General features: G+C 44.4%; 1 protein-coding gene across 2 annotated transcripts in view; it reads right to left on the bottom strand.

Moving 5' to 3' along the window:
• Positions 1-24,471, bottom strand: part of FOXK1 (forkhead box K1) — a 49,689-nt gene that overhangs the window by 6,448 nt on the left and 18,770 nt on the right. For both annotated transcript variants that reach the window (XM_081965832.1, XM_081965831.1), the window contains exons 2-5: positions 19,670-19,867; positions 2,267-2,423; positions 1,471-1,617; positions 135-328 (exon numbers count right to left, since the gene is read on the bottom strand). In XM_081965832.1, coding sequence (XP_081821958.1) covers positions 135-328; positions 1,471-1,617; positions 2,267-2,423; positions 19,670-19,867 — 696 coding nt within the window. The remainder of the gene's footprint in view (positions 1-134; positions 329-1,470; positions 1,618-2,266; positions 2,424-19,669; positions 19,868-24,471) is intronic.

Here is a 24,471-nt window from a genome sequence, read left to right as displayed (position 1 = left end):
AGGAACTTATGATTGCTTCTATTGTTTGGTCTAAGTTTCTATTTTTAACTTTTTTTTACCTTTTAATTTTTTTAAAAAAATCAGCCAATTTTTCTATAGTTAGGTAGTGGTGAGCATCATTATGCTGAACTTACCGGGAAGAGAGAGGTCCAAAAGGTGTCCGGAAGCAGGACACTCCCCTTTGCCTCCGTTTTCGGAACGCCTGCTCCACTAGCTTGCCTTCCGAAGGAGGGTCTATCCGCCAAAAAGAGCCCTTTCCCGGCTCCTCTTGAGAACGGGGGACTTTAATAAAGTATCGGTTCAAGGACAGGTTGTGCCGAATGGAATTCTGCAGGAGGAAAACGGGTTAGCCAAGATTTAGCTGTGGTGGCGCAGTGGTTAGAGTGCGGTACTGCAGGCTACTTCTGCTGCCTGCCGGCTGCCTGTAATTTAGCCGTTCAAATCTCACCAGGCTCAAGGTTGACTCAGCCTTCCGCCCTTCTCAGGTGGGTCAAATGAGGACCCAGATTGTTGAGGGCAATAAGCTGACTCTATAAACCGCTTAGAAAGGGCTGGGAAGCCCCGTGAATAAGTTTAAGTGCTATTGCTTTTTTCCTTCCTTTTCTTTCTCTCCCGCCCTTTTCTCCTTCCTTCCTTCCTCCCCTCCCCTCCTTGCAATGATTAGAATATTGCAGGTTGACTCTGCCCACTGTCAGGGGTTCGATCCTGACTGGCTCAAGGTTGACTCAGCCTTCCCTCCTTCCAAGGTGAGTAAAATGAGGACTCTGATTGTTGGGGGTAAGAGGCTGAGTCTGGAAACCACTTAGAGCGGGCTGTAAAGCACTGTGAAGTGGTATATAAGTCTAAGTGCTAAGTGGGAAGTAAGGAAGGAAGGAAGGCCCATGGTAGCACAGTGGTTAGTGTGCCAGCTGACTGCAGTTTGGCAGTTTGAATCTCTCCAGGCTCCAGGTTGACTCAGCCTTCCGTCCTTCCAAGGTGGGTAAAATGAGGACTCAAGATTGTTGGGGGCAAAAGGCTGACTCTATAAACCTCTTAGAGAGGGCTGTAAAAGCACCGTGAAGCAGTATATAAGTGTAAGGGCTATTGCTATTTAAGGTTAAAAATTGGCAGGTCCAATTTAAGGTGTCCTCTTTAAAGCCTTACCTGGCTTAAGAGTCATCCAAGTCATGATGACTAAGACCGACTCTTAGCTACACAATTTGGGACGAAGACCCTCAGAATGGGGTGGGAGTAGGAGTGGAATTCCAGAGGGAAAAAAATGGCAGACTACAGGAACCAGGAGGACTAACTCAGGTGACCCTGAGGACACAAATAAACCTCCAAGGGCTTCAAAGACCCTCTAAAAGATGCAGATTACTAGCTGTCTACAAGGAATACAAATCCTTCCATTCCCCACTGTCCAGTCAGAGCTGAAGAAGCTTCTTGGATGAGAAGCGTCTTCAAAAGGAAAAAAAAATCCAGAAAACTTACCTGCCAACCTTTATCGGCTGTCCTATAATACGGATAATGCTTCGTAATGTGAGCATAGATGCCACTTAGTGTTAGTTGCTTGTCCTGAGCTGACGAGATAGCTTGAACAATGAGCTGGGCGTAGGAATACGGTGGCTTCGACTCATCCTGTGGACCAGAAAGACGCCAAGGGAGATTTTAGCAGCTTCGCAGAACATGAATAATTTAGGCCCGAGCATGTCTAACAAGATCAGAGGCAAGTAAACAGATGCTTATCAAAGGAAAGGAAGGACTGAGGATTTAGGATTTAGGATAACAGAGTTGGGAGGGACCTTGGAGGTCTTCTAGTCTAACCCCCTGCTCAGGCAGGAAATCCTACACCACTTCAGACAAATGACTGTCCAATCTCTTCTTAAAAAAACATTCAGTGTTGGACAATTCCCAACTTCTGGAGGCCAGTTGTTCCACTGGTTAATTGTTGCCTTGAGGTACTTCCTTCTCCCACCACAAAATATTGCTTCCTCAATGGAGGATGAGGAGGCATTGGGTGATGTGAACTCTGCTCTTGTTGGTCAAATTGGGCATAGAAGTAGAGGGCAAGTTGAGATAGCAGAAGACAGCTGGTCCTCTCCCCCTCCTTCCCTCATCTTTTCTAAGATCCTACTGGGGAACAATAAGAAGATGGCCAGATCCCACCTATCCAAGCTTTCTCCAGGTCTCCAGATGGCCACCTCTCTGCTTTGGTCATCTATACCCCTTACCCTCCCGACCACTGAGCCAGTTTTTGCACAATTGATAGGGGAAAGGGTCTTCCCACCTTTGGGCTGTCTCCGCCGGAGGCCTCCGTCTGCTGCTCCAAAGTAGCTTTCGCTGCATATTCGGCAGCCAGTTGGAGGTCAGAGGCAACGTTGTGGGTAAAGCGATAACCTGAGGAACCAGCACCTCGAGGACTAGCCGGGCAGGAATTAGGGACACTGTGGGGAGGAAAAAAGAGAGTTGTTATGCTTGTTAACTCTGCTAATCATCATCCCATAATCCCTTGGGGCGCGGAGTCTGGGCAACTGAATGGAGCTAGCAGAGGGTTTACTGGCCGGATGCTCATCCTGTCGCCAATGTGGAGTTTTGTTCAGCAGATATATTCTCATGGTGCCCAGTGAGAGAAATATCTCCCTCTACCTTCTCCTGTTACGCAAGAGACAGGAAGGCCTCAGCTTCTTACAAAATTTGTTAAGCTTGGTGAACCAGGAGATTTGTGATTATAATTTTATTTGCTCTAGTAGCCATTACTTGGGCAATCTATCAGCTAAATAAATGAATCAAATCCAAAAATCAATGCCTTTATTTTATTATATTTATGTAGCCGTGCATCTCGCAAACCTGTGACTTTGGGCAGAAAAGCCCAACAGCTAAAAAAAAAACCTTAAGAAGCTAAAAGCAATCAAAAATAAAGAAAACAAACCCATCAACCCTCAGCCCCAATGAGAGAAGTAGGATTTCTTTTGGATCCCACAAAAAAGCAGATGAGAGCAAATTTGAAGAGTTTCACCGAAAAATTGTTAACCGACTTTTTCTGCTCGCAAAGACGTCCAAAGCAAGATTAAAACCGCAAGGTAGGTTGGCAACTGCAGATAAGGAACTTGTGGTTCTCCAGAACTTTACACAACTAGATTATTTCTAGCGAGGTCTTCTGCTTTTATACTGAATTACCGTCACATGATTTCGTGAGGCTGAACAACAAATTCAGCATGAAAGAGAAACTAAAGATGAACCTGCTAAAAGCTTAGACCTTTGTAATGATTTGACCTCAGCTCCACTTCCTTCAAAGCTAGTATAAGAAGCTTGCGAAGAGCCTCCTTCTTTGATTTCCTTCCCATTTTATGAGATAATTTCTAAGAAAGATCCAGTGAAGGGTTAATACCACTTTATAAGGCCTTGGTAAGGCCACACTTGAAATATTGCATCCAGTTTTGGTCGACACGATGTAAAATAGATGTGGAGACTCTGGAAAGAGGGCAGAGAAGAGCAACAAAGAGGATTAGGGGACTGGAGACTAAAACATATAAAGAACGGTTGCAGGAATTGGAGTATGTCTAGTTTAATGAAAAGAAGGACTAGGGGAGACATGATAGCATTGTTCCAATATCTCAGGGGTTGCCACAAAGAAGAGGGAGTCAAGCTATTCTCCAAGGCACTTGAGGGTAGAACAAGAAGCAATGGGTGGAAACTAATCAAGAGAGAAACAACTTAGAACTAAGGAGAAATTTCCTGACAGTGAGAACAATTAATCAGTGGAACAGAAATTGCCTCCAGAAGTTACAAATGCTCCAACACTGGAAGCTTTTAAGATGTTGGATAAACATTTGTCTGAAGTGGTGTAGGGTTTCCTGCCTAAACAGGAGGTTGGACTAGAAGATCTCCAAGGTCCCTTCCAACTCTGTTATTCTATTCTATTCTAATTTCAGTCTGACATGGGGGCAGGGGACAACATTGGTTGACCCAGCTCTAAAAAACAAGGTTGTTTCTTGACCATTTCTGAAAGCTACATCTAAGTTACATGAAAGTAACTTGTCAGGCCTGGAAGCCATCTTTTGCATTGGGGTTTCCCCCCTGCCACATTTAAGGCTGTGGGAAATTGGGAGGGGGGATTACATGGAGTAGGGGATAGATATATACGTAGTCAAAATAACATTCCTTTCTCAGAGAGTCAAGGACATCTTGCCCTGCAGCTGGAGGGACATGAGAGGGAGGCATCTCTAGTTGGGAGGGTGCCTGATTGGGCCATATGACGGACATGTGGGTGCTGGGCAGGGCTTGGACTTTCGTTTGGATGGGGAAAACCTGGGAGTTTTCAGATTTGGGTTTTCCCAGATGCGCCAATTTGACATCTCTAATAAAATGGAACTTTGAGGAGCCTCGGGAGTCTTCTTTCGTTGGGGGCGATACTTGGATCTCTGACATCTGTCAGCCTCTGTTCATCAACAAGGTTGCGTAGTGTAATTTTATAAGATATGGGATTTATTCTATCGATGGTTAGACAAAAAAATATGGAAATGAAATATGCTGGAGAATTTTACAATACAAGGATAATGGAATGATACAGAATATAATATAAAGATGTACTACTATTGGATAGATTTAGAATGATGTAATCACAATATAAAATAATTCATAATTTAGAATATCTCGCTTAAAATGAAGTAATAATAGCTATAGTCAAATAAACGATTAACAAGGATAATAATGTATACATACATACCACATTGATATATTTTATATAAATTGCAAGTGAGGACTATGAAGATGCACAAAAGTTTTTGTAACCAACTGACACACTGTATGCAACTGGAAGGTGGTTTTATGTTTGTTTGTGTTTGTTTGTCTAAAAAAAAATTAAAGTTACTTTTATTTTAAAAAAAGGTTGTGTAGTTTTGGGGGCACCAGAAAAACTGCCTTTTGCCTTTTACCAATACGCTGGAGGCTCATTTCCAAAGAGCTGGCAGAGGTTAACAGAAACCACACACGATTTCGCTTGGGGTTGATGTTTAACTTATTGCCGATGGTAAACAGACGATCCTACCTTGCAAAGGTGGATTTTGTGTTTTCACAATAAACATTACAACTCAATGGTCCCTTCTGAGATCACACTGAGGGAATCACATCTTTTAATTTTTTTAAAATAAAAATAATTTTAATAGCAACGTTCACAGAGGGGAAAAAAACTGCCATCGTGAGAAAAAGGAAGAAAAAAATATTGTTGGGGATTAAAGTAAACGTTAAAATAAAAGGCGTCGGGGTCTGTTTCAAACATACATCTGATGTTAAAAGCTAAATCCCATTCAGAAGACCATTTCTCATTCAAACAATCATCCTAAATCAGGGGTGTCCAAACTTGGCAACTTTAAGACTTGTGGACTTCAACTCCCAGAATTCCCCAGCCAGCTGGCTGGGGATTTCTGGGATTTTAAGTCCACAAGTCTTAAAGTTGCCAAGTTTGGACACCCCTGTCCTAAATCAACCGATTTAAGTAATTCACCCTGTTTGACTCAAGTCTCCCCATGTTTATCTTGCCTGCATTCTTCAACCTTGCTTTATACCACAACGTCAATTTTTCATGTGACTTTTGGATCCAAATGTAACTGCTTACTTATTAAAAGCCAAATATATCTATTAGCTGCCAAGACTGGTTTCTAGGATGATCTCAGTATGGTCTTGCTTGTTTGTGTCCTAAACTATGGCTTGCTTCATCCCAGTTTGTTGAACAAACGACCACGTTTTCACACCACGGTTTTTGGTCCGTGCAAGAGCTCAGCTATTCTTCCTCATGGTTGGCCCATAATAAATTGCCATCTATGGATTTTCAAAACGTCAACTCTCACCGTTGCATAATTTACCCTTACAAATTTGTAGCGGAGTTTAGATCTGTTGATGATTAAATTATCTTTATTGTTCTCCAGAAGTTAATGATTCAACCAAGACTGGGGCGTAACAGGACAATGTTTAACCAGTTCAACTGAGTAGATTTTTTCAGATAGGTCAAAAACAGTCTGTTGGTTCACAACAGATCTCCAACTGAGCGGGTTCACCTATTCACATTATCCCATAGCTTCTTAAGTTTTGGCTTACGCTGGCTTTACAAACTACTGTTTGCGGCCTTGGGTGTTGTGTGAACCCAACAAGATAGGCTGGATGCAAACCGAAGGGCAGGTGTCCAACCTTGGCAACTTTTAAAACTTGTGGACATGCTGGGGGATTCTGGGAGTTGAAGTCCACAAGTCTTAAAGTTGCCAAGGTTGGACATCACTGAGTTACAAAGATGAAAGATGAAAGATGAAAATACCACTTTATAAGGCCTTGGTAAGGCCACACTTGGAATAAGGCATCCAGCTTTGGTTGCCACGATGTAAAAGAGATGTGGAGACTCTAGAAAGAGTGCCGAGAAGAACAACAAAGAGAATTAGGGGACTGGAGGCTAAAACATATGAAGAACGGTTGCAGGAACTGGGCATGTCTAGTTTTATGAAAAGAAGGACTAGGGGAGACATGATAGCAGTCTTCCAATATCTCAGGGGCTGCCACAAAGAAGAGGGAGTCAAACTATTCTCAGGACAAGAAGCAATGAGTGGAAACTAATCAAGGAAAGAAGCTTAGAACTTCTTAGAACTAAGGAGGAATTTCCTGACAGTGAGAACAATCAATCAGTGGAACGACTTGCCCCCAGAAGTTGTGAATGCTCCAATACAGGACGTTTTAAAGAAGATGTTGGATAACCCTTTGACTGAAGGTTTCCTGCCTGAGCAGGGAGTTGGACTAGAAGACCTCCAAGGTCCCCTCCAACTCTGATATTCTAAAAGAAAAATCCACAAGTCAAGTCACAGCCTTTGCATTTTGTGCATTTCAATTTCTTGCTGATCCAAAGGGTATTGCCAGGGAGAAGGGCCAGAAGAGGGCACTCACAGCCGCAAGCCTGGACGAAAACACACACTGCCAAAGAACAACATAGGAAAAAATAAGAATTAAGCAATGGCTGCTTAAGCTCCTCGCTCTTTCAGGAAAACATGTTGTAGGAGGATTACAAAAAAACAAGCAAGGCCGACAATCCTGGTTAGGTTTGATCCGAGGGAGATCTATCTTTCAAGGGAGCCAGGCTATTTTGCATGCGGGCTCACACAAAAACCATACTGCAAGTATTACAAAGCCCATACTGTGCGGCCCTTTCAGGAGCACCTCCGTGGGAGGGTCAACAAAAGTCAAAAAGGTGTCAGGATGAGGATGTCATCTTGACTTCTTCGCTTAACCGTTTCCTGCAGACATTCCTTCCTGCAAGCTGTGTTTTCACCTGCCTTCCACCATCATGGGCCCAAACCGCCATTGGCGAAGCGACGCGCAAAGTGTGCTGAACAGAATGCCGGCTTATGGATGAGAGGGGGTGAACATGATCTACTGAGATCCTCCCCAGGAGCTGCCCATGGGCAGGAAGCCATCCTAAAATACTGCCCTTCAGGAAACCACTGAAGTTTATACCGATAAAGGAGCATATTTGTACCTCAGGGTTAAAATGAGGTTCACCCCAATCGGTAGCGGGAATCACGGGGTGACCCTGCCCCAGCTCTATGCCATCTTATTTAGGCACGTTGTTGAGGCCAGGCGCATGCACAAAGTGAGCAGGTGCACCAGCAAACCAGTGGTATCAAAATGTGAAACCCACCGCTGGGTGTGGGTGGGTCTTTTTCATCTAAAATAAGCTGGTGAACCCTCACCCTTCAAAAAGAGAGGACCTGAATTTTTCGTAGGCATGCAGCCAAGGGGAACGAAGGCTGCACCTATGTGTCTATATATCTGTCTGTGTGTATTATTATTTTTTGACATGTTGTGCAAAGAACAGGCTTGGTCAGTGTGTTGCACCGCCTTTCATTAGAGCTTCAAAAATGTTGCCCCAGAACCTCAAAATGCGCGGAGCAGATACAGACCGTCACACCCGGGCGGAGTTTCCTTGGATAGACTGTCTGAAGCCTTCCACGCTGTAGCCGAGCGATGAACTGCTCAGGATGGCGTCTACGACCCATTGCGGCTGCGTTGCCGTTGACGCAACACACCCACCCTGCTCTTTGCAGAGCAGAATCGGCGACAGCCGCTACCAAGATTTTATGCAGAGCCGAGTCTTCTTCACGGGCTTAGTAACACAGTGTTTTTCAACCGTTGTTTCCCAACGGTTGAAAAACACTGTGTTACTAAGCCCGTGAAGAAGACTCGGCTCTGCATAAAATCTCAGTAGCGGCTGTCGCCGATTACGACGGGTGGACTACAACTCCCAGGATTCCCCAGCCAGTTAAAATTTTCCTGGGAATGCCCGGACAACGCTTTTTGTATAGAACTGTGATGGCGAACCTATGCACATGTGCCACAGGTGGCAGGCGGAACCCTCTCTGCACGCACACGAGTTATGGCACAGCTCAGCTGCACCCTGCATGCGTGCCTCCCGCCAGCCAGCTGATTTTCGGGTCTCTGCCACACGTGTGGGAAGGGTGCAGGGATGGTGGTGGGGCGCACACACCCCCGTGCCCCGTTTTTGGTTTCAGGAGGCTGCAGGGAGGCCTATTAGGGGTGGTTGCGTCTTCATGTGCGGGGAGGCGGGGGAAGTGGGGGTTGCCCACATGCATGGGACATGGGGGATATTGTCGCACGTGCATTGCATTATGGGTGTGGGCACACACACTGTTGCGCATTATTACGCATGATAATGTGTAATATTTCACATGCGAGGACAAAAAGGTTAGCCCTCGCTGGTATATAGACAAAATTTCATTTTAATGTATGCCGAATTAGTGTACATTCAAAGTGACAACACAAGTCTAACTCTAAGCGTGTTTTTCAGCTTTAGCCACTTTGAAGATAACTTTGACGTCAACTCTCACGCTGGGTAGGGAATTGTGGGAGTTCTTGGATCTTGGAGCCCAGGAAAAAAATAAAATCCGTCACAAACAACCATGGTTTAAAAACGTTCATAAACCCATATCCGGTCTCTTTTAAGGAAGAGGTAAATTATCGTAAAGTCAGGCAGGAAAGAGGTGAGAAACGCCACTTGCTCATCTCTTACTACCTGGCCAGGAACGAAGTAGATTTATCCCCTTTCCCCCCCCGAGGCATTTCTCAAATGGCATCACGAGACCTTCTGGGAAGGAAAAGCAACATGGTCGTTGGTGCTCCACCAAAGGAGTTACCTCACCATCTGGCAGATGTTCTTCCTGCAAGACATGACTTGTGCAACCCAAGGCTGCTGCCAGCTGTCTGGGTAGATTTCTACAGCTGGCAGAAAGCAGTTGGTGCCGTCTTCTCATCCTTCCTAGTGCCTGGTTTTGTTTTTCTGGATTTTCAATTTTGCACCTTGATTTGATGAGGGACGCAGTGGCTCAGTGGCTAAAGACACTGAACTTGTCCATCAGAAAGGTTCGGCAGTTCAGCGGTTCGAATCCCTAGCGCTGCATAATGGAGTGAGCTCCCGTGACTTGTCCCAGCTTCTGCCAACCTAGCAGTTCGAAAATGCAAGTAGAAAAATAGGAACCACCTTTGGTGGGAAGGGAACAGCGTTCCGTGCGCCTTCGGCGTTGAGTCATGCTGGCCACATGACCACAGAGACGTCTTCGGACAGCGCTGGCTCTTTCGGCTATGAAACGGAGATGAGCACTGCCCCCTAGAGTCGGGAACGACTAGCACATATGTGCGAGGGAACCTTTAATTTTACCTTGATTTTATTGGTCGGATAAAGGTGGGGTGAGAGAAAGAGAGAGCTTTGGGAGATGCTGAACTGAGGCAATAGGACTACCGATTTGAATTAATGGATCCTCAAAAGGTGGTGGGAGTTAGAGGAACGCAGGCTCACCTGAGCCAAGATGTGACAACTTTAAGAAACCTTGTAGGCTTCAAGGTGGATTGGAGTCTGGATGAATGCGTCCATCCATAACTCATAGGAGTTACGGCAATGATTTACCAATGTTGGGTTGGAGATAGTTGCTCAATGTCCTGGTTTGACCAAGAGCCTTAGATTCCTGGAAAGACCTGCCATCCAAGTATTAACTGGACTGGATCTCATTTCACGTCAGAGATCAAGTCTGCCTTAGGCTTGTCATCTGCTCCCTTTATTCATTGGACTAAAAAGTCCTGAATTTTCAATCAGGGCTTCCCAGCCTCAGCCACTTGATTTGTGGACTTCAACCCCAAAATTCCCCAGTCAACACAGGTGGACTTCAACCCTTGCCCAATGAGGGAGATGGCTGGTTTCTAGATAGATAAGATAGCTAGATAAGGCCTCCAGAGTTCCCCAGGCAGCATGTTTGGACTTCAACTCCCAGAATTCCTCAGCAACCTGCTGGCTGGGGAGCTCTGGGAGTTGAGGTCCACACCTCGGCAAGCCGGCAGGGGTGATAAGATATCCATATTCACGATGAATGTTTGTGTGGTGAGAAACGGGGCTATGTTTTTATAGGTAAAGGTTCCCCTCGCACATATTCGCTAGTCGTTCCTGACTCTAGGGGGGCGGTGTTCATCTCCGTTTCAAAGCCGAAGAGCCAGCGCTGTCTGAAGACATCTCCGTGGTCATGTGGCCGGCATGACTCAACGCCGAAGGCGCACGGAACGCTGTTCCCTTCCCACCAAAGGTGGTTCCTATTTTTCTACTTGCATTTTTAGATGCTTTCAAACTGCTAGGTTGGCAGAAGCTGGGATAAGTAACAGGAGCTCACTCCGTTACACGGCGGTAGGGATTCGAACTGCTGAAGTGCCGACCTTTCTGATCGACAAGCCCAGCGTCTTATTGACTGAGCTACCATGTTTTTATTTTTATAGTTTATTCTACTTATGAGTGTCGATTGCATTGACAAATTGGTAGACCGCGTTGAGAGATTGATCATTTCTATTTATTTGAAAAAAATAATTGTATGGCTTTGTACTTGTCATCTGTGGCTTGTCAGCTACTTAGAGACACATGCCACATAAAAGGACTTGTGAGGCATGCTTCAGAAAGTGTTTTCTTTAGTTTCAACAACAGAAAGCTCAAGAGTTTTTCTAGCAAGGAGAGGACCATAATTTCCATCCAGCCAAGCAAAGTTTTTCAGATTCAGAAACCTAAGAATTAAATCTCAGAAGCAGGAATTAGGAGGGAGCGCATTACGCCCAATAGCCAAACCTTCATATCATTCATCTTATTTTTTCCCCTGACTATTCCAGGTTTTTGTTTTCCCCTCTCTAAAAATATGAACAGCTGAAGGCCAGAAGATATAACTCTATTTTATGATCGTAAGGATGGCTGGCTTTTTTGTCTGGTTAAACTACATGTTTACATTTAATAAATATACCAAATGGGGTAATTTTATGAGCATGCTAAGGAGTTTACATAAAGCATTTTATGTTTTACAAAGAGCAAAATCGACACAGCTGCAAAAAATAATAATAATCATGATTATTACTGATTCCCAGTTTTTCTGGGCATTTTTCCCCTCCCCTGAGAAAACTCCCATATTTTTGATGTTTACAGTAAGAATCAGAACTTTGGGGGGAGGGGGGATTACAAAACTGAAAATTGTGCACTCCAGCAGTCTTATTAGGAGTTGAAAGAGAGAAGAAATTATTAATTTTTTTTTGGGGGGGGGAACTACCACTAAGAAATCTCTTACTCAGTTGCTAAGCTGTTGAAAATTAGATCGTGAGAGCACAAAGATGAAGCATGAAAGAATTGCTTTAAAAACAGTCAAGTTTAGGTACGAGAAGACAAGTCCTTTGATGCCTTACAATCCAAACTGAATTTATCCCTACAGCGGGAACATCATTTTTGGGACATTTTCACTTACAAATAAGGAAAACATATAGTGTGTGTGTGTATGTGTATATATGTGTATGTGTGTGTGCATCTCTCTATCTCTATCATATCTAATCTACACCCATCTATCTATTTTTCTATCTATCTATCTATCTATCATCTATCTATCATCTATCTATCATCCATCCATCATTCCATCCATATCTATCTATCATCTATCTATCTATCATCTATCATTTCTAACTTGGTCAGCTTTCTTTTCAGCATGCAATTGTCACCATTTTTTTGCAAGTTACTTTTATCTCAATCTGTTTCTAACTAAACTGTTTTTCTTCTATTATTGTTGTTATTATTATTATTTTTTAAAAAAACAAGACCATGGTTAAAAACACCAAACATTCAAAAACATACAGACCTTTAAATGATCTGAAACCTATCCTTCCCTTTCGGGTTTGCTCACAAAGGTAAAAGTAGCTTCTGGACAAAACAGGAAAAAATCCACCAACTTGCATTTCAAGTTTTTTTAAAAACCTCGAAGGCTTTATTAACACCCTGCCTCTGAAGCTGTACACACCGACATTCCTGCTTTATATTTTCTGTAAAATCTTGGCTTGTCAACCTTTTTTTCTATTTTGGCAGTTTGCAGACAAAGCATGATCTCACTGCAGGATGTTTCTCCTGGCATTTTACACCCAGCCAAGAGCTGTTTCCCTTCCCTCTGTCTTCTGCAAAGAAGTAAACAAAACACAAAATACTACACATAAACTTTGCTTTCTTTTATATATATATATAATTAATATATATATATATATATATATATATATATATATATATATATATATATATATATATATATATATATATATATGTGTGTGTGTGTGTGTGTGTGTGTGTGTGTGTGTGTGTGTGTGTGTGTGTGTGTGTGTGTGTGTGTGTGTGTGTGTTCGTGTGTGTGTTCGTTTGTGTGTGTGTGTTCGTGTGTGTGTTCCTGTTGTTTGACAAATCCAAATTCAAAACAAAAGGCTTAGACTGCACAAAGCCAACTTGCTCAAGGACTGGAGGAAAATCTAATTATTATTGCCTAGCCTTTAACGTAGAGAAACAGCAATTTAAGATTTAAGCAAAGGGCTTAAAGGGGGGGGGGAACCCCAGGGGGTGGGACGGAGAAGAGGAAGAAAATGGAGGAAGGAGGGAAGGCCAAAAAAAACTTTGAAAAGGAACAGCCTCTTTTTTCATGTCAGAGAGTTGAAACTGCTGGAGTTGGCAGGTTTATTTTAAACAGGGCATAATTCTAATTAAAAAAAACTTCACCACCGCCATACTTTCGATTTCAAAAGAGTAGAATGTCAGACTTAAGTACTTAAATTTATTTCTAAATTTAGAGTATAGTTAAGGTGAAAGGTTCCCCTCGCACATATGTGCTACACGTTCCTGACTCTAGGGGGCGCTGCTCATCTCTGTTTCAAAGCCGAAGAGCCAGCGCTGTCCGAAGACGTCTCCGTGGTCATGTGGCCGGCATGACTCAACACCGAAGACGCACGGAACGCTGTTCCCTTCCCACCAAAGGTGGTTCCTATTTTTCTACTTGCATTTTTTAAACGTGCTTTCGAACTGCTAGGTTGGCAGAAGCTGGGACAAGTCACGGGAGCTCACTCCCTTACGCGGCGCTAGGGATTCGAACCGCTGAACTGCCGACCTTTCTGATGGACAAGTTCAGTGTCTTTAGCCACTGAGCCACCGCGTCTCTTATAGATTTACAGATATATTGTAGTTATTAAAACAGACTTTCCAGGTCATCTAGTCCAACCCCCTGCTCACGCAGATCTGTACTAGGGATTCGAGCCACCGAACTGCCGACCTTTCTGATCGACAAGCTCAGTGTCTTAGCCACAGAGCCACCTAGTCAGGTAAATGTATTATATTTTGTAGCAGTTTACATAGTAATATTGTCCCGATTTCTCCTTTCTACCTCTTATTTCTAACCCCTAATAATTCTCATATTAAAAAATAAACATTATGTATCCCTCCGTCATCTTCATTAGATAAAATCGATGTTCTCCAGACCCCAATTTGGCTTAAAAATTTCCCTGGAACAACATCAACAAAAAAAAAAAACCTCAAAAAGAGAATTGCAAAACTTTTGTACACATTTCGTCGTGGCGCACATTTGGCTTTATCGAAGGGAACTTAATTTAAACTGTGTTTCCTTGGAAACAAGGATGGCGAGGAAGGTCTTTGGAAAAACAAGACAAAGAGGAGGAAAAGTTCCCAGCCATTTTAAAAAAGAAAGGGAAAAAGTGCCCAACGAAAACACAGAGAAGCAGAGCAGGGATGGGCTAACTAGGTTTATTTTGACCATATTGCTTTCGTATTCTGGTAAATGCGGACGCTTAGCTTAAGCCAAACAAACGGGAATAATAATAATAATAATAATAACAACCTTAATGATAACAGTTGGAAAGTGTCTGCCAACGGGGAGGGGGAAAGAGGGTGGCGTGGTCTCTAGTTTCCAAAAAGGAAAGGATCTTTGCTGGAAAACTTTCCCCGGACCAATCAGGAAGACGCAGGGAGAGGGCGCACCAAATTAGGTATGCAAAGGGTGCCAAAAGGGGTGGGATGGGACGGGGAGGGGAGGGGGGGGAGGACAGGGAAGGAGAGGAAAGCTGATCTCATGAGAACGGCTTCCCAGCACCACCAGGAGGGGGAGGAATCCGGAGAGAAAACTTCACTTTATTTCTTTTCTTTTTCCGCCTTCTCGCCGGGATGGTTGGCATTCCTCAAGACAAGCCTTGCAAAAGCTTTGCTGGAGAGGTGCCTGGGATCGTGGCAGGCTCGGGGAAGCAAGCCTCTTGGACCAAGGGGTGTGTGGGTGTCTCCCATCCACCCCCAGTTTTGTTGTCGTTGTTTAGTCACGAAGTCATATCTGACCCATCGCGACCCCATGGACAACGTCCCTCCAGGCCTTCCTGTCCTCAACCATCCTCTAGAGTCCATTTAAGCTCACAGAAGCCTCTCCTCTCCTATCCCCCTTCTCTCCCTCAGGCTTGCCCCACTTCCCCTTCGCGTCCTTTCAGGTGGGGAGGGGGAGTAGAATGTCTAACTCCTTAGCATCAGAGCGTTTTTCAGCTGGGGAGGGGGAGTAGAATGTCTAAACTCCCAGCCCACAGGCCAGATGAGTCACTCGCTGGCCATGCCCATGCTGAAGTGGCAGCTGGAACAGAGTTCTTTTCAGGTGGGGAGGGGGAGTAGAATGTCTAACTCCTTAGCATCAGAGCCAGTGGTGGGTTTCCATTTTTTCTTTTACTACCAGTTCGCTTGTGCCACCTCATTCTCTGTCATCCACTTCTTTTGTCCCAATCTTTCCCAGCATGAGGCTCTTCTCCAGGGAGTCCTTCTTCCTTCTCATTAGGTGGCCAAAGTCTTTGAGTTTCCTCTTCAGGATCTGGCCTTCTAAAGAGCAGCCAGGGTGGATCTCCTCTAGGACTGACCGGTTGGATGGCCTTGCAGTCCAAGGGACTCAATGCAGGAGTCTTCTCCAGCACCAGAGTTCAAAGGCCTCCATTCTTTGGCGCTCAGCCTTCCTTATGGTCCAACCTTCACAGCCATTCATTGCAACACACACAACAAATGGTCTGGTGTGCTAAGGTAGAGTGCCTTGGTATAGGGAGGCTTTGTTTGGCACCCGCTTTTCCCTTGCAGGGCCTCAGTGCTAAATCCCAACTCAGGGCAGCCAAGGAACTAAAAGGGAAAGGAAAGAAGAAGAAGAAGAAGGAGAAGAAGAAGAAGAAGAAGAAGAAGAAGAAGAAGAAGAAGAAGAAGAAGAAGAAGAAGAAGAAGAAGAAGAAGAAGAAGAAGAAGAAGAAGAAGAAGAAGAAGAAGAAGAAGAAGAAGAAGGAACGAAGGAATCAGGGAAGGAGAAAAAACTGGAGAGGCTCTTGTGCACCCTTGTTTAGAAAGATTGCAGTTTTGTTACCAGCTCAGCGGAAGTGAAAAAGTGTTAAATGACTTATAGAACAAGGGCAATGTCCAAACTTAAACTTCTCCTTCTTTGCGAGGAAGGGCAGAACAGGGGGGGGGGGAGGAGGAGGAAAGGAAAAGAAAAATGACAGGAAGGATTAAGAAGGAAAGAAGTGGAGGGGTAAAGAAGAAGGAAGGACAGGTTAAGAGGGAAGGAAGTGGAGGGGAAGGAATGAAGGGAAGGAGGCAGAGGGGTAGAGAGGGAGGGAGGGAGGAGAGAGGGAAGGAAGGAATGAAAAAAGGGAGGAAGGGAATGGAGGAAGGAAGGAAGGAGGCGAAGGGGTAGAGAGGGAAGAAGGGAGGGAGGAGAGAGGGAAGGAAGGAAGGAAAAAAAGGAGGAAGGGAATGGAGGAAGGAAGGAAGGAGGCGGAGGGGTAGAGAGGGAAGAAGGGAGGGAGGAGAGAGAGAAGGAAGAAAGGAAAAAAGAGGGGAAGGGAGGAAGGAGAGAGAGAAAAGGAAAAAAAGAGGGGAAAGGCAGGGAAGGGCAGTCAGTCAAGAAGGAAGGAAGGTGAAATCTTGTATTAAGACTCAGTATGAGACCATAAGAGAATTGGGGGCTGCTCTGACCCAGCTCCACCTTTGATCAAAAGGATGCTCAGAGATCAACTCAAGGCAACCATCAAATGACCTCTCCCCTCCTTTTCATCGCGACTCAAAACAGCAGCAAAGATAGAGGGTTAGCAGTGACCTATTTTGCCCACCCCTTTTCCTCCTTACTGTGTCCCACCTGGACCAAAAAAGAAGGATGGATGCTACCAGATCAGGTGAGGCCACCTGCTTGGTGACCCAGGTAAGAAAAGTCTCAAAACTGTTAATTCCAGCCCATCTAACAGAGCATCAAGTGGAACACAGCCAATGCCATCAGATGTGGTCCCCTCTCAGCCTCTAGAGCAGGGGTCTCTATCCTTGGCAACTTTAAGACTTGTTGACTCCCAGAATTCCTGGCTGAGGGATTCTGGGAGTTGAAGTCCACAAGTTTTAAAGTAGCCTAGGTTGGAGGCCCTAGCTGAGGAATTCTGGGAGTCCACAAGTCTTCAAATTGTTTGGAGATCCTGACTGAGGAATTCTGGGAGTTGAAGTCCACCAGGCTTCAAGTCACCAACGTTGGAGGCCCTGACTGAGGAATTCTGGGAGTTGAAGTCCACCAGGCTTCAAGTCACCAACGTTGGAGATCCTGACTGAGGAATTCTGGGAGTTGAAGTCCACAAGGCTTCAAGTCACCAACGTTGGAGACCTGCACTCTAGCAAGTCCCCAGCGTCTCAAATTCAGAGGAGACTTCATACTTCCCAGGATCCTTGGGTCTCTGCGGTGGAGATCTCGGGTCTCCCTCCCTCCACCAGCTTGGGAAAAGGACTCCTGTTTCCCATCAAGACCAGCAAGCTGAAGCTTGCCTGTGTCAACACTGGCTCTAGGGTGTGCCGAGCAAATGGTATTACCGTTTGGGGCACGTGATCTTGGCTTCCTGAAGAAAGTGAAGTCACTGCTGAAAGTAAAAAGACACTTGTTGCCTCCCCCCCTCTCCCAGCTTCAGCGCCGTAGTTCCACCCAGGGTTTCCAACAAAAGCGCGGCAGAGGGTGAACTTACGGCTTTGTAACTTCTGTTTCACGTGAGCTTTGACCCAAGTTGTCCATTGTTGTCGTTGTTTTACAGCATGCCTTTTATTATTTTTATAAATCACTCCAGGCGGCAACATACTTGATACTCCTTCCTCCTCCTATTTCCCCACCACCACAACAACTATTAGTAATAATGTGTTTCTGGAACTCTGCACTTCGATATGAAAAAAGATGTGGAGACTCTAGAAAGAGTGCAGAGAAGAGCAAGAAAGAGGATTAGGGGACTGGAGGCTGAAACATATGAAGAACGGTTGCAGGAACTGGGGATGTTTAGCTTAAGAGAAAGAAGGACTAGGGGAGACATGATAGCAGTGTTCCAAAATCTCAGGGGTTGCCACAAAGAAGAGGGAGTCAAACTATTCTCCAAGGCACCTGAGGGTAGGACAAGAAGCAATGGGTGGAAACTAACCAAGGAGAGAAGCAACTTAGAACTGAGGAGAAATTTCCTGACAGTTAGAACAATTAATCAGTGGAACAACTTGCCTCCAGAAGTTGCGAATGCCCCAACACTGGAAATCTTTAAGAAGATGTTGGATAGCTATTTGTCTGAAACGGTATAGGGTTTCCTGCCTAGGCAGGGGGTTGGACTAGAAGACCTCCAAGGTCCCTTCCAACTCTACTATTGTATTGTATTGTATTGTATTGATATGGGTTGAAGGATAATCAATGAATTGCCTGTTTCCCCCCCACACCCAAAATAAGACCTACCCGTATAATAAGCCCAATCGGGCTTTTGAGGGCAAGCGCTAAAATAAGCCCTCCCTGGAAATATTTAAATCAGGGGTGTCCAAAGTTGGGAACTTTAAGAACTTGTGAACTGGGAGTTGAAGTCCACGAGTCTTAAAAGTTGGTGTATTTGATAGTTGTCTGTATAAGGAGGTAAGAGACAGGTACCTTGGTCTACATTCCCAACGAAGGACCCATTGGGATCCCCATATCAAAAGAACTTACCTTATCTGCGTCCAGAATCTGGAAATAACATTGAACACAGCACAGTCCTTGAGCAAAATGGTTCAATTGAGATCTGCATATGTGGAGCTGATTGGGGTAGATTGTAGGGGTAATACCAAAATATAATTTTTATCATATTTTATCTACATCGTAAATGATTGTATTTTATTCCAATTTCATTTTGGACTCTTATTTTATTCCAATTTCTTTTTAAACCGTATTTTATTTAAGAGCCTTGGTGGCGCAGTGGTTAGAGGTGCGGTACTGCAGGCTACTTCTGCTGCCTGCCGGCTGCCTGCAGTTTGGCAGTTCGAATCTCACCAGGCTCAAGGTTGTCTCAGCCTTCTGTCCTTCTGAGGTGGGTAAAATGACGACCCAAATTGTTGGGGGGCAAGAGGCTGGCTTTGTCAACCGCTTAGAGTGGGCTGTAAAGCGGTATATAAGTCTAAGTGCTATTGCTATTCCCATTTCCTTTTAAATTGTATTTTACTCCAATTTCATTTCAAATGGTATGTCATTCCAATTCCACGTTAAATTGCTTTTATCAAATTTTAATAATAATGTTTCTGAAACTCCACACTTCGATATGGCTAATCAAAGGCTAATCAATCAATCAATGTAATGTAATGTATGACTACCCGTATATCCTTGAGAGCATATGCATGTGAGAATCAAGAAATGTAGCCTATTGATCTATTAGGTTCAATAAGTCCTAGGGATGCTAGAAGACCCCAGAAGAAAGAGATATGAGTCAAAGTTTTCAGAAATATTTGTAATACCGCTGAACCGTTGCTAACTGTGACCTTAAAGAAAGAAGTTTTGCTTGTGCTGTTGCCTTTGTTTCTTGTTGGAATTTTCCTTTCACAGCACGAAAGACAAATTCCTTGTGCGTCCAATCACACTTGGCCAATAAAGAATTCTATCCTATCCTATCCTATCCTGAATTCTATTCTATTCTATTCTATTCTATTCTATTCTACCCTACCCTACCCTACCCTACCCTGCCCTTCCTATTCTATTCTATTCTATTCTATTCTTCTATTCCATTCCATTCCTATTCCTATTCCTATTCCATTCTCTATTTTCCTTTCTGTTCTGTTCATTCCCTACCCTATCCTACTCTACTCTTTTCTATTCGTTTCATTATTTTATTTTATCCTATTCTATTCTGAATTCTATTCCATTCCACTCTACTCTTTTCTATTCATTTTGTTATTCTCTTCTCTTCTGAATTCTATTCTATTCTATTCTAAAGGACAGAAATGGGATTTTTCGGGAAAAGTGGTGTTCGCTGACATCTTGCCGGGCAGGGGCTGATGGGTTACCTGATGGTGCCGGTGGGAGAAGGCAGGGGGCTGACCATGTTCTGCAGATCCGGCTCCGGAATGTGGATCTTAAGCGGCGAGATCTGTGGGTAGAGAGGCCGTAGCGGAGGAGATGCTGCGTCCTCTCTTGCCTCCTCTCGATGGTAGAGGGACGTAAATTGGATTTTGATGACCGTGCTGGGAAACCGGATAACACATCTGTGCGGGGGGGGGGAGGGGGGGAAGAAGAAAAACGGACACAACTGAGTGTGTGAAAATGTAAAGCCGAGTTTAAACATCAGGCACGGATTTCAAAGAATGCAGGTCTAGATGCCCTCCAGGCTCCCAAAACCGTAACCTGAAGCTTGACACATCCATGCATGGGAGTTTTGCTAGCCACTATTATAGGCAGTCCTCGTTTTATGACGGAGGCCCCGATTTCCATTGGTAAGCGATACGGTTCTTAAATGAGTCCCGTTTTACTTTCTCGCCACAGTGGCTAAGTGAATCCCTGCAGCTGTTGAGCCGCTCACGCGGTCTTTAAGTGAATCCAGCTTCCCTGCTGACTTTGCTTGTCAGAAGTTTGCAAAAGGGGACTCACGCGAATCCCCACCCCCACCCCGGGACCGTCGTAAATACGAGTCCGCTTTCCAATGTTGATCGCATGCCACAGTCATGAGTGTTTTAAAAAAACGGCTCACTCTTTTCAGGGCTATTGTATCTTTGAATGGCCACTAAACAGACCCTTGTAAATCGAGGACTTACCTGTACTGCAATTCTTTCCGGGAATCCCTTCAGTAAAAACTTATTGCTCCCGGGGACGGGGCTTCGGGAGCCTCTAAGCAAGCCCCCGTAAAGAGGACACCTTCCATAAATCACAGCAAAACTGTAAATTCTCCTGACATCTTAACATTACTGTTGCTTGGAAATATGTGGGTTGCAAGCTTTTGTTTACACGTAGGGATTTCCATGGCAGTTGCAGCAATGTTGTCTCTTCCTCTAAGCCATCAGCCTGGTTAGTAAGCATGGGGGTCTTTGAAAAAGGACATATACACACACACTCCAAGCCAAGATTCTGGCCCTTCCATCATAAAAGTGTTGCAGGTTTTACAGTTCAATTATTGAATGTAAATGGTATTTTTCCCCTCCCCTTAAAGTCAGGTAGGTAGGTAGGTAGGTAGATACCTGCATTTTTGTCCATCTATTCAAATCGAGGGGTCCTTGATGCTCTCTTTGTTGTTTTCTTGCAGACGTTACATGACCCAAATTAGATAACGTGGATAACAGTCCGCTGATGATGTTACTTAGTTGGGTCATGAAATGTCTGTAAGAAAATAATGAAGCTCAGAGAGCACCAAGGACCTCTCATGTCAACACTGAGCTATAAACTTCCTTCCTTCCTTCCTTCCTTCCTTCCTTCCTTCCTTCCTTCCTTCCTTCCTTCCTTCCTTCCTTCCTTCCCTTCTCCTTCCTTCCTGGTTGTCATGATGCAACCGTTTTAAAAAACAAAGAATTTTTTTTCAAAGTTTATTTTATTTTTAAAGAAAACCAAAACGAATCACACGGAGGATATTTTCCTTCCCCACAAACAACCGCAGGAAGCTTTCGGACCAGGCATTAATATCATAGCATCTCACTGTACCTCCCTTAGAATAAATGAGAACTATTTGCAGCCTTGATCATGGCAGAGGACATCTGGACACATTTAATAGCTCCGAGGAAGATACGTCTCATCAAGCACAAGAAGAAGTGGGGGGGGGGGGGGGACAACAACAAAACGAAAGGCAATCGCTGTTTATTTTTCACATTCCGGTCACAACGTTCTGGCCAATTTGGGGAGGGGGGGGGGGAAGAGACATTTGTTCCTGGCCTCAAACAAAACGCTAAAAGCTTTTTGAGCTGGAAGAAATGATCCAAAATGCTGAAGTCCCTTCCAGCTTTAAAGACTGCAATTTGTAGCTGGACAGTCATGTTAGCAAACAGCCGGTTTGTGAGTGCGCTCAGTTTTAAGATCTGACCGGTGCCAACCAGGATGGGAAATATTGAAACAGCTTAAGGCACGATGTGGTGTCACTCTCTTTCTTGGTGTTTTGACTGAGGCTTCCCGAGAGCCTGAAGCAAACTCCTGGTCCCGACAAAAAACCCTTTTATTCATTGACTGTGAATTCTGCTCCTTCACTTCCAGCAAAGTTTCAAGGGAGGATTTACAGTCACAGACTTTATCTGGCTTGGAGAGCTGCCAGGCTGAGATCTGCAGAACTTGGCAAGGAGCCTCGGAGAGTCACGAACCAATGAAGCGAACTAATGTTCTCCTGCAAACTCCACTCCCCTTTCGCTCCTCTTTTATTTCCTCTGGGAGGGGCCATTCATTGTCCACCTGTGGCCTTACTCCCAAGTCGACCCCTGTTCTTTAGCTGTTCCCTTCGTCTGACAACTCTGCGCATGCGCACACTGGGAACAGGCTCCAGCTGTTCCTCTGCCTCACTGATGTCAGACTCTGAAGGCAGCTGATAACTGGCATACGGCTCTGGCCTCCTCTCTGCCTCCGACACAGAGCCCTCATCAGAGCCTTGTAGACGTTTCATGACCCAACTAGCTAACATCATCAGTGATAGAAGAGAAAGGGGTTTGTGGGATGGAAGGGAAAGGAAGAGAAGAAGGACTGTGGGGTCCTTGCAGACGTTTCATGACCCAACTAGGTAACAACATCAGTGGTAGAAGAGAAAGGGGTTTGTAGGATGGAAGGGAAGAGAAGAAGGACTGTGGGGTCCTTGCAGACGTTTCATGACCCAACTAGGTAACAACATCAGTGGTAGACGAGAAAGGGGTTTGTGGGATGGAAGAGGAGGACGAGGACTGTGGAGTCCTTGGTTGCTTCCTTGCAGATGTTTCAAGACCCAACTAGATAACATCAACAGTCAAGCCCAGATTCCCTCAACAACCCTGTGACTAACTTAAGAACTGCACTGATTCACTCAACATCTGTGCCAAGGAAGGTGGTAAAACGGGGCAAAACTCACTTCACCCCTGTCTCTCTTAGCAACAGAGGTTTTGGGCTCTCTTGTCGTCGTAAGACGAGGACTACCTGTACTTGATTACACGCCACATTCTCCGATGGTGAAGTAGAGGAAAAGAAGCTTTAAAAGGCCAAAACTGGGGTTGGGAAAAACTGCCAGTTTCACATTTGGCTATGGAAATATATTCCTTCACTGCCCCATTTCCAACCCACCCCCACCGCACCAATCTTTTTTTTTTTTTAGCAGCCTTGGACTTTGGGGGAAAAAAATATTTAATAACTCCCCCTTTTTCCTGAAATAGAGCCTGCACAGACAACCCGTTCCAATTCCACCCCATTGTTTAACCGAACAAGTCATAACAAGGCTGCTCCCCAAGTGAACATCAGCATGAAGAAATACAAGACGTTGTTTTAAAAAGGAAAATGAAAAAAGAAAAAAAGATGGTGCTTTCCAAAAAAAAAAAAAGGGGGAGAAAAAAACACCTCCTTTTGTTTTTTCTACAACTTCAGCTGCAAAACGTTACTTTCTTCCTTCCTTCTTAGGGGGAGGCCGAGACGGATAAGCTACGATTCGTGGTTCTGGATGGTTGAGTCTCGCAAGTTAACCACGGAATAACAGAGTTGGAAGGGACCTTGGAGGTCTTCTAGTCCAACCCCCTGCTCCAGCAGGAGACCCTATATACCAGTGGTGGTGAACGATTCATAAAAGAACCTTCTTGTTTAACCACGGCAATTCAATGTATGACCAATGGTAGTCATACATTGAGGACGACAAGGAGAAAGTTCAAATAACGTCAAGAGTTTCCCAACTGCTTTACTCGTGCGTAACCTGTTTGTCCTCTTAAGGAATGTAAAGATTGTGCAGTGCCTGTTCCCACTGGGGAAATAGTGGGTTTTTTAAAAAAAAATCTATGATTTATGTTTTTTTCTTTAACATATATGAGTGCTTAGTGAACAGAACATTGTCTAGATCAATTTACTTTATACAGAATGCTAATAACAATAATAACAATACTGTTTAGGTATACATGATAGCAATTTTTCAACTTCTAAAACGTACACGCACATTGCAGTTATATTTTGTAGCTGTGTGCATGGTAGCATTTCCCTAATTTCTACTTTCTACCTCTTTTTTTAAATAAAAAAACCTAATACAAGAATTCCCATATTAAGCCGTATTCCGTATCTACCCATCATCTCTTACCCTTTACTTTTTAAGCATACGTAGGAGTAGTCTTTCAACTTTTAGAGGTAAGGTAAAGGTTCCCCTCACACATATGTGCTAGTCGTTCCAAACTCTAGGGGGCGGTGTTCATCTCCGTTTCAAAGCCGAAGAGCCAGCGCTGCCCAAAGACGTCTCCGTGGTCATATGGCCGGCATGACTCAACGCCCAAGGTGCACGGAGCGATGTTCTCTTCCCACCAAAGGTGGATCCTATTTTTCTACTTGCATTGTTACGTGCTTTCAAACAAATTACAAGTTACGTGCTTTGAGACAAATAATGGGAGCTCACTCCGTTATTCAATACTAGGGATTCGAACCGGCTGAACTGCCGACCTTTCTGATCAACAAGCTTAGTCTTAGCTACTAAGCCACCATGTCCCTTGTGACAGTATACATCATAACGTTTTCCCAGTTTCTAATTTCTAGCTCTGTTTTCTAATCTTTAATAAGGCAAATCCCATATAAAGAGGTATTCTGTATCCATCCACCATCTCTTCTTGCCCAATTAATTGACTTTTTGATCAATCTCCCATGCTCCTCCCTTGGGACCTTGTATCTTACACACCACAAACCTGCCACGATT

The sequence above is a fragment of the Natrix helvetica genome (genome assembly GCF_964273705.1).
Source record: "Natrix helvetica genome assembly, chromosome: 13".
Lineage (NCBI taxonomy): Eukaryota > Metazoa > Chordata > Lepidosauria > Squamata > Natricidae > Natrix > Natrix helvetica.
The sequence above is the reverse complement of the archived record's forward strand: the minus strand, read 5'-3'. Positions and strand labels throughout refer to the sequence as shown.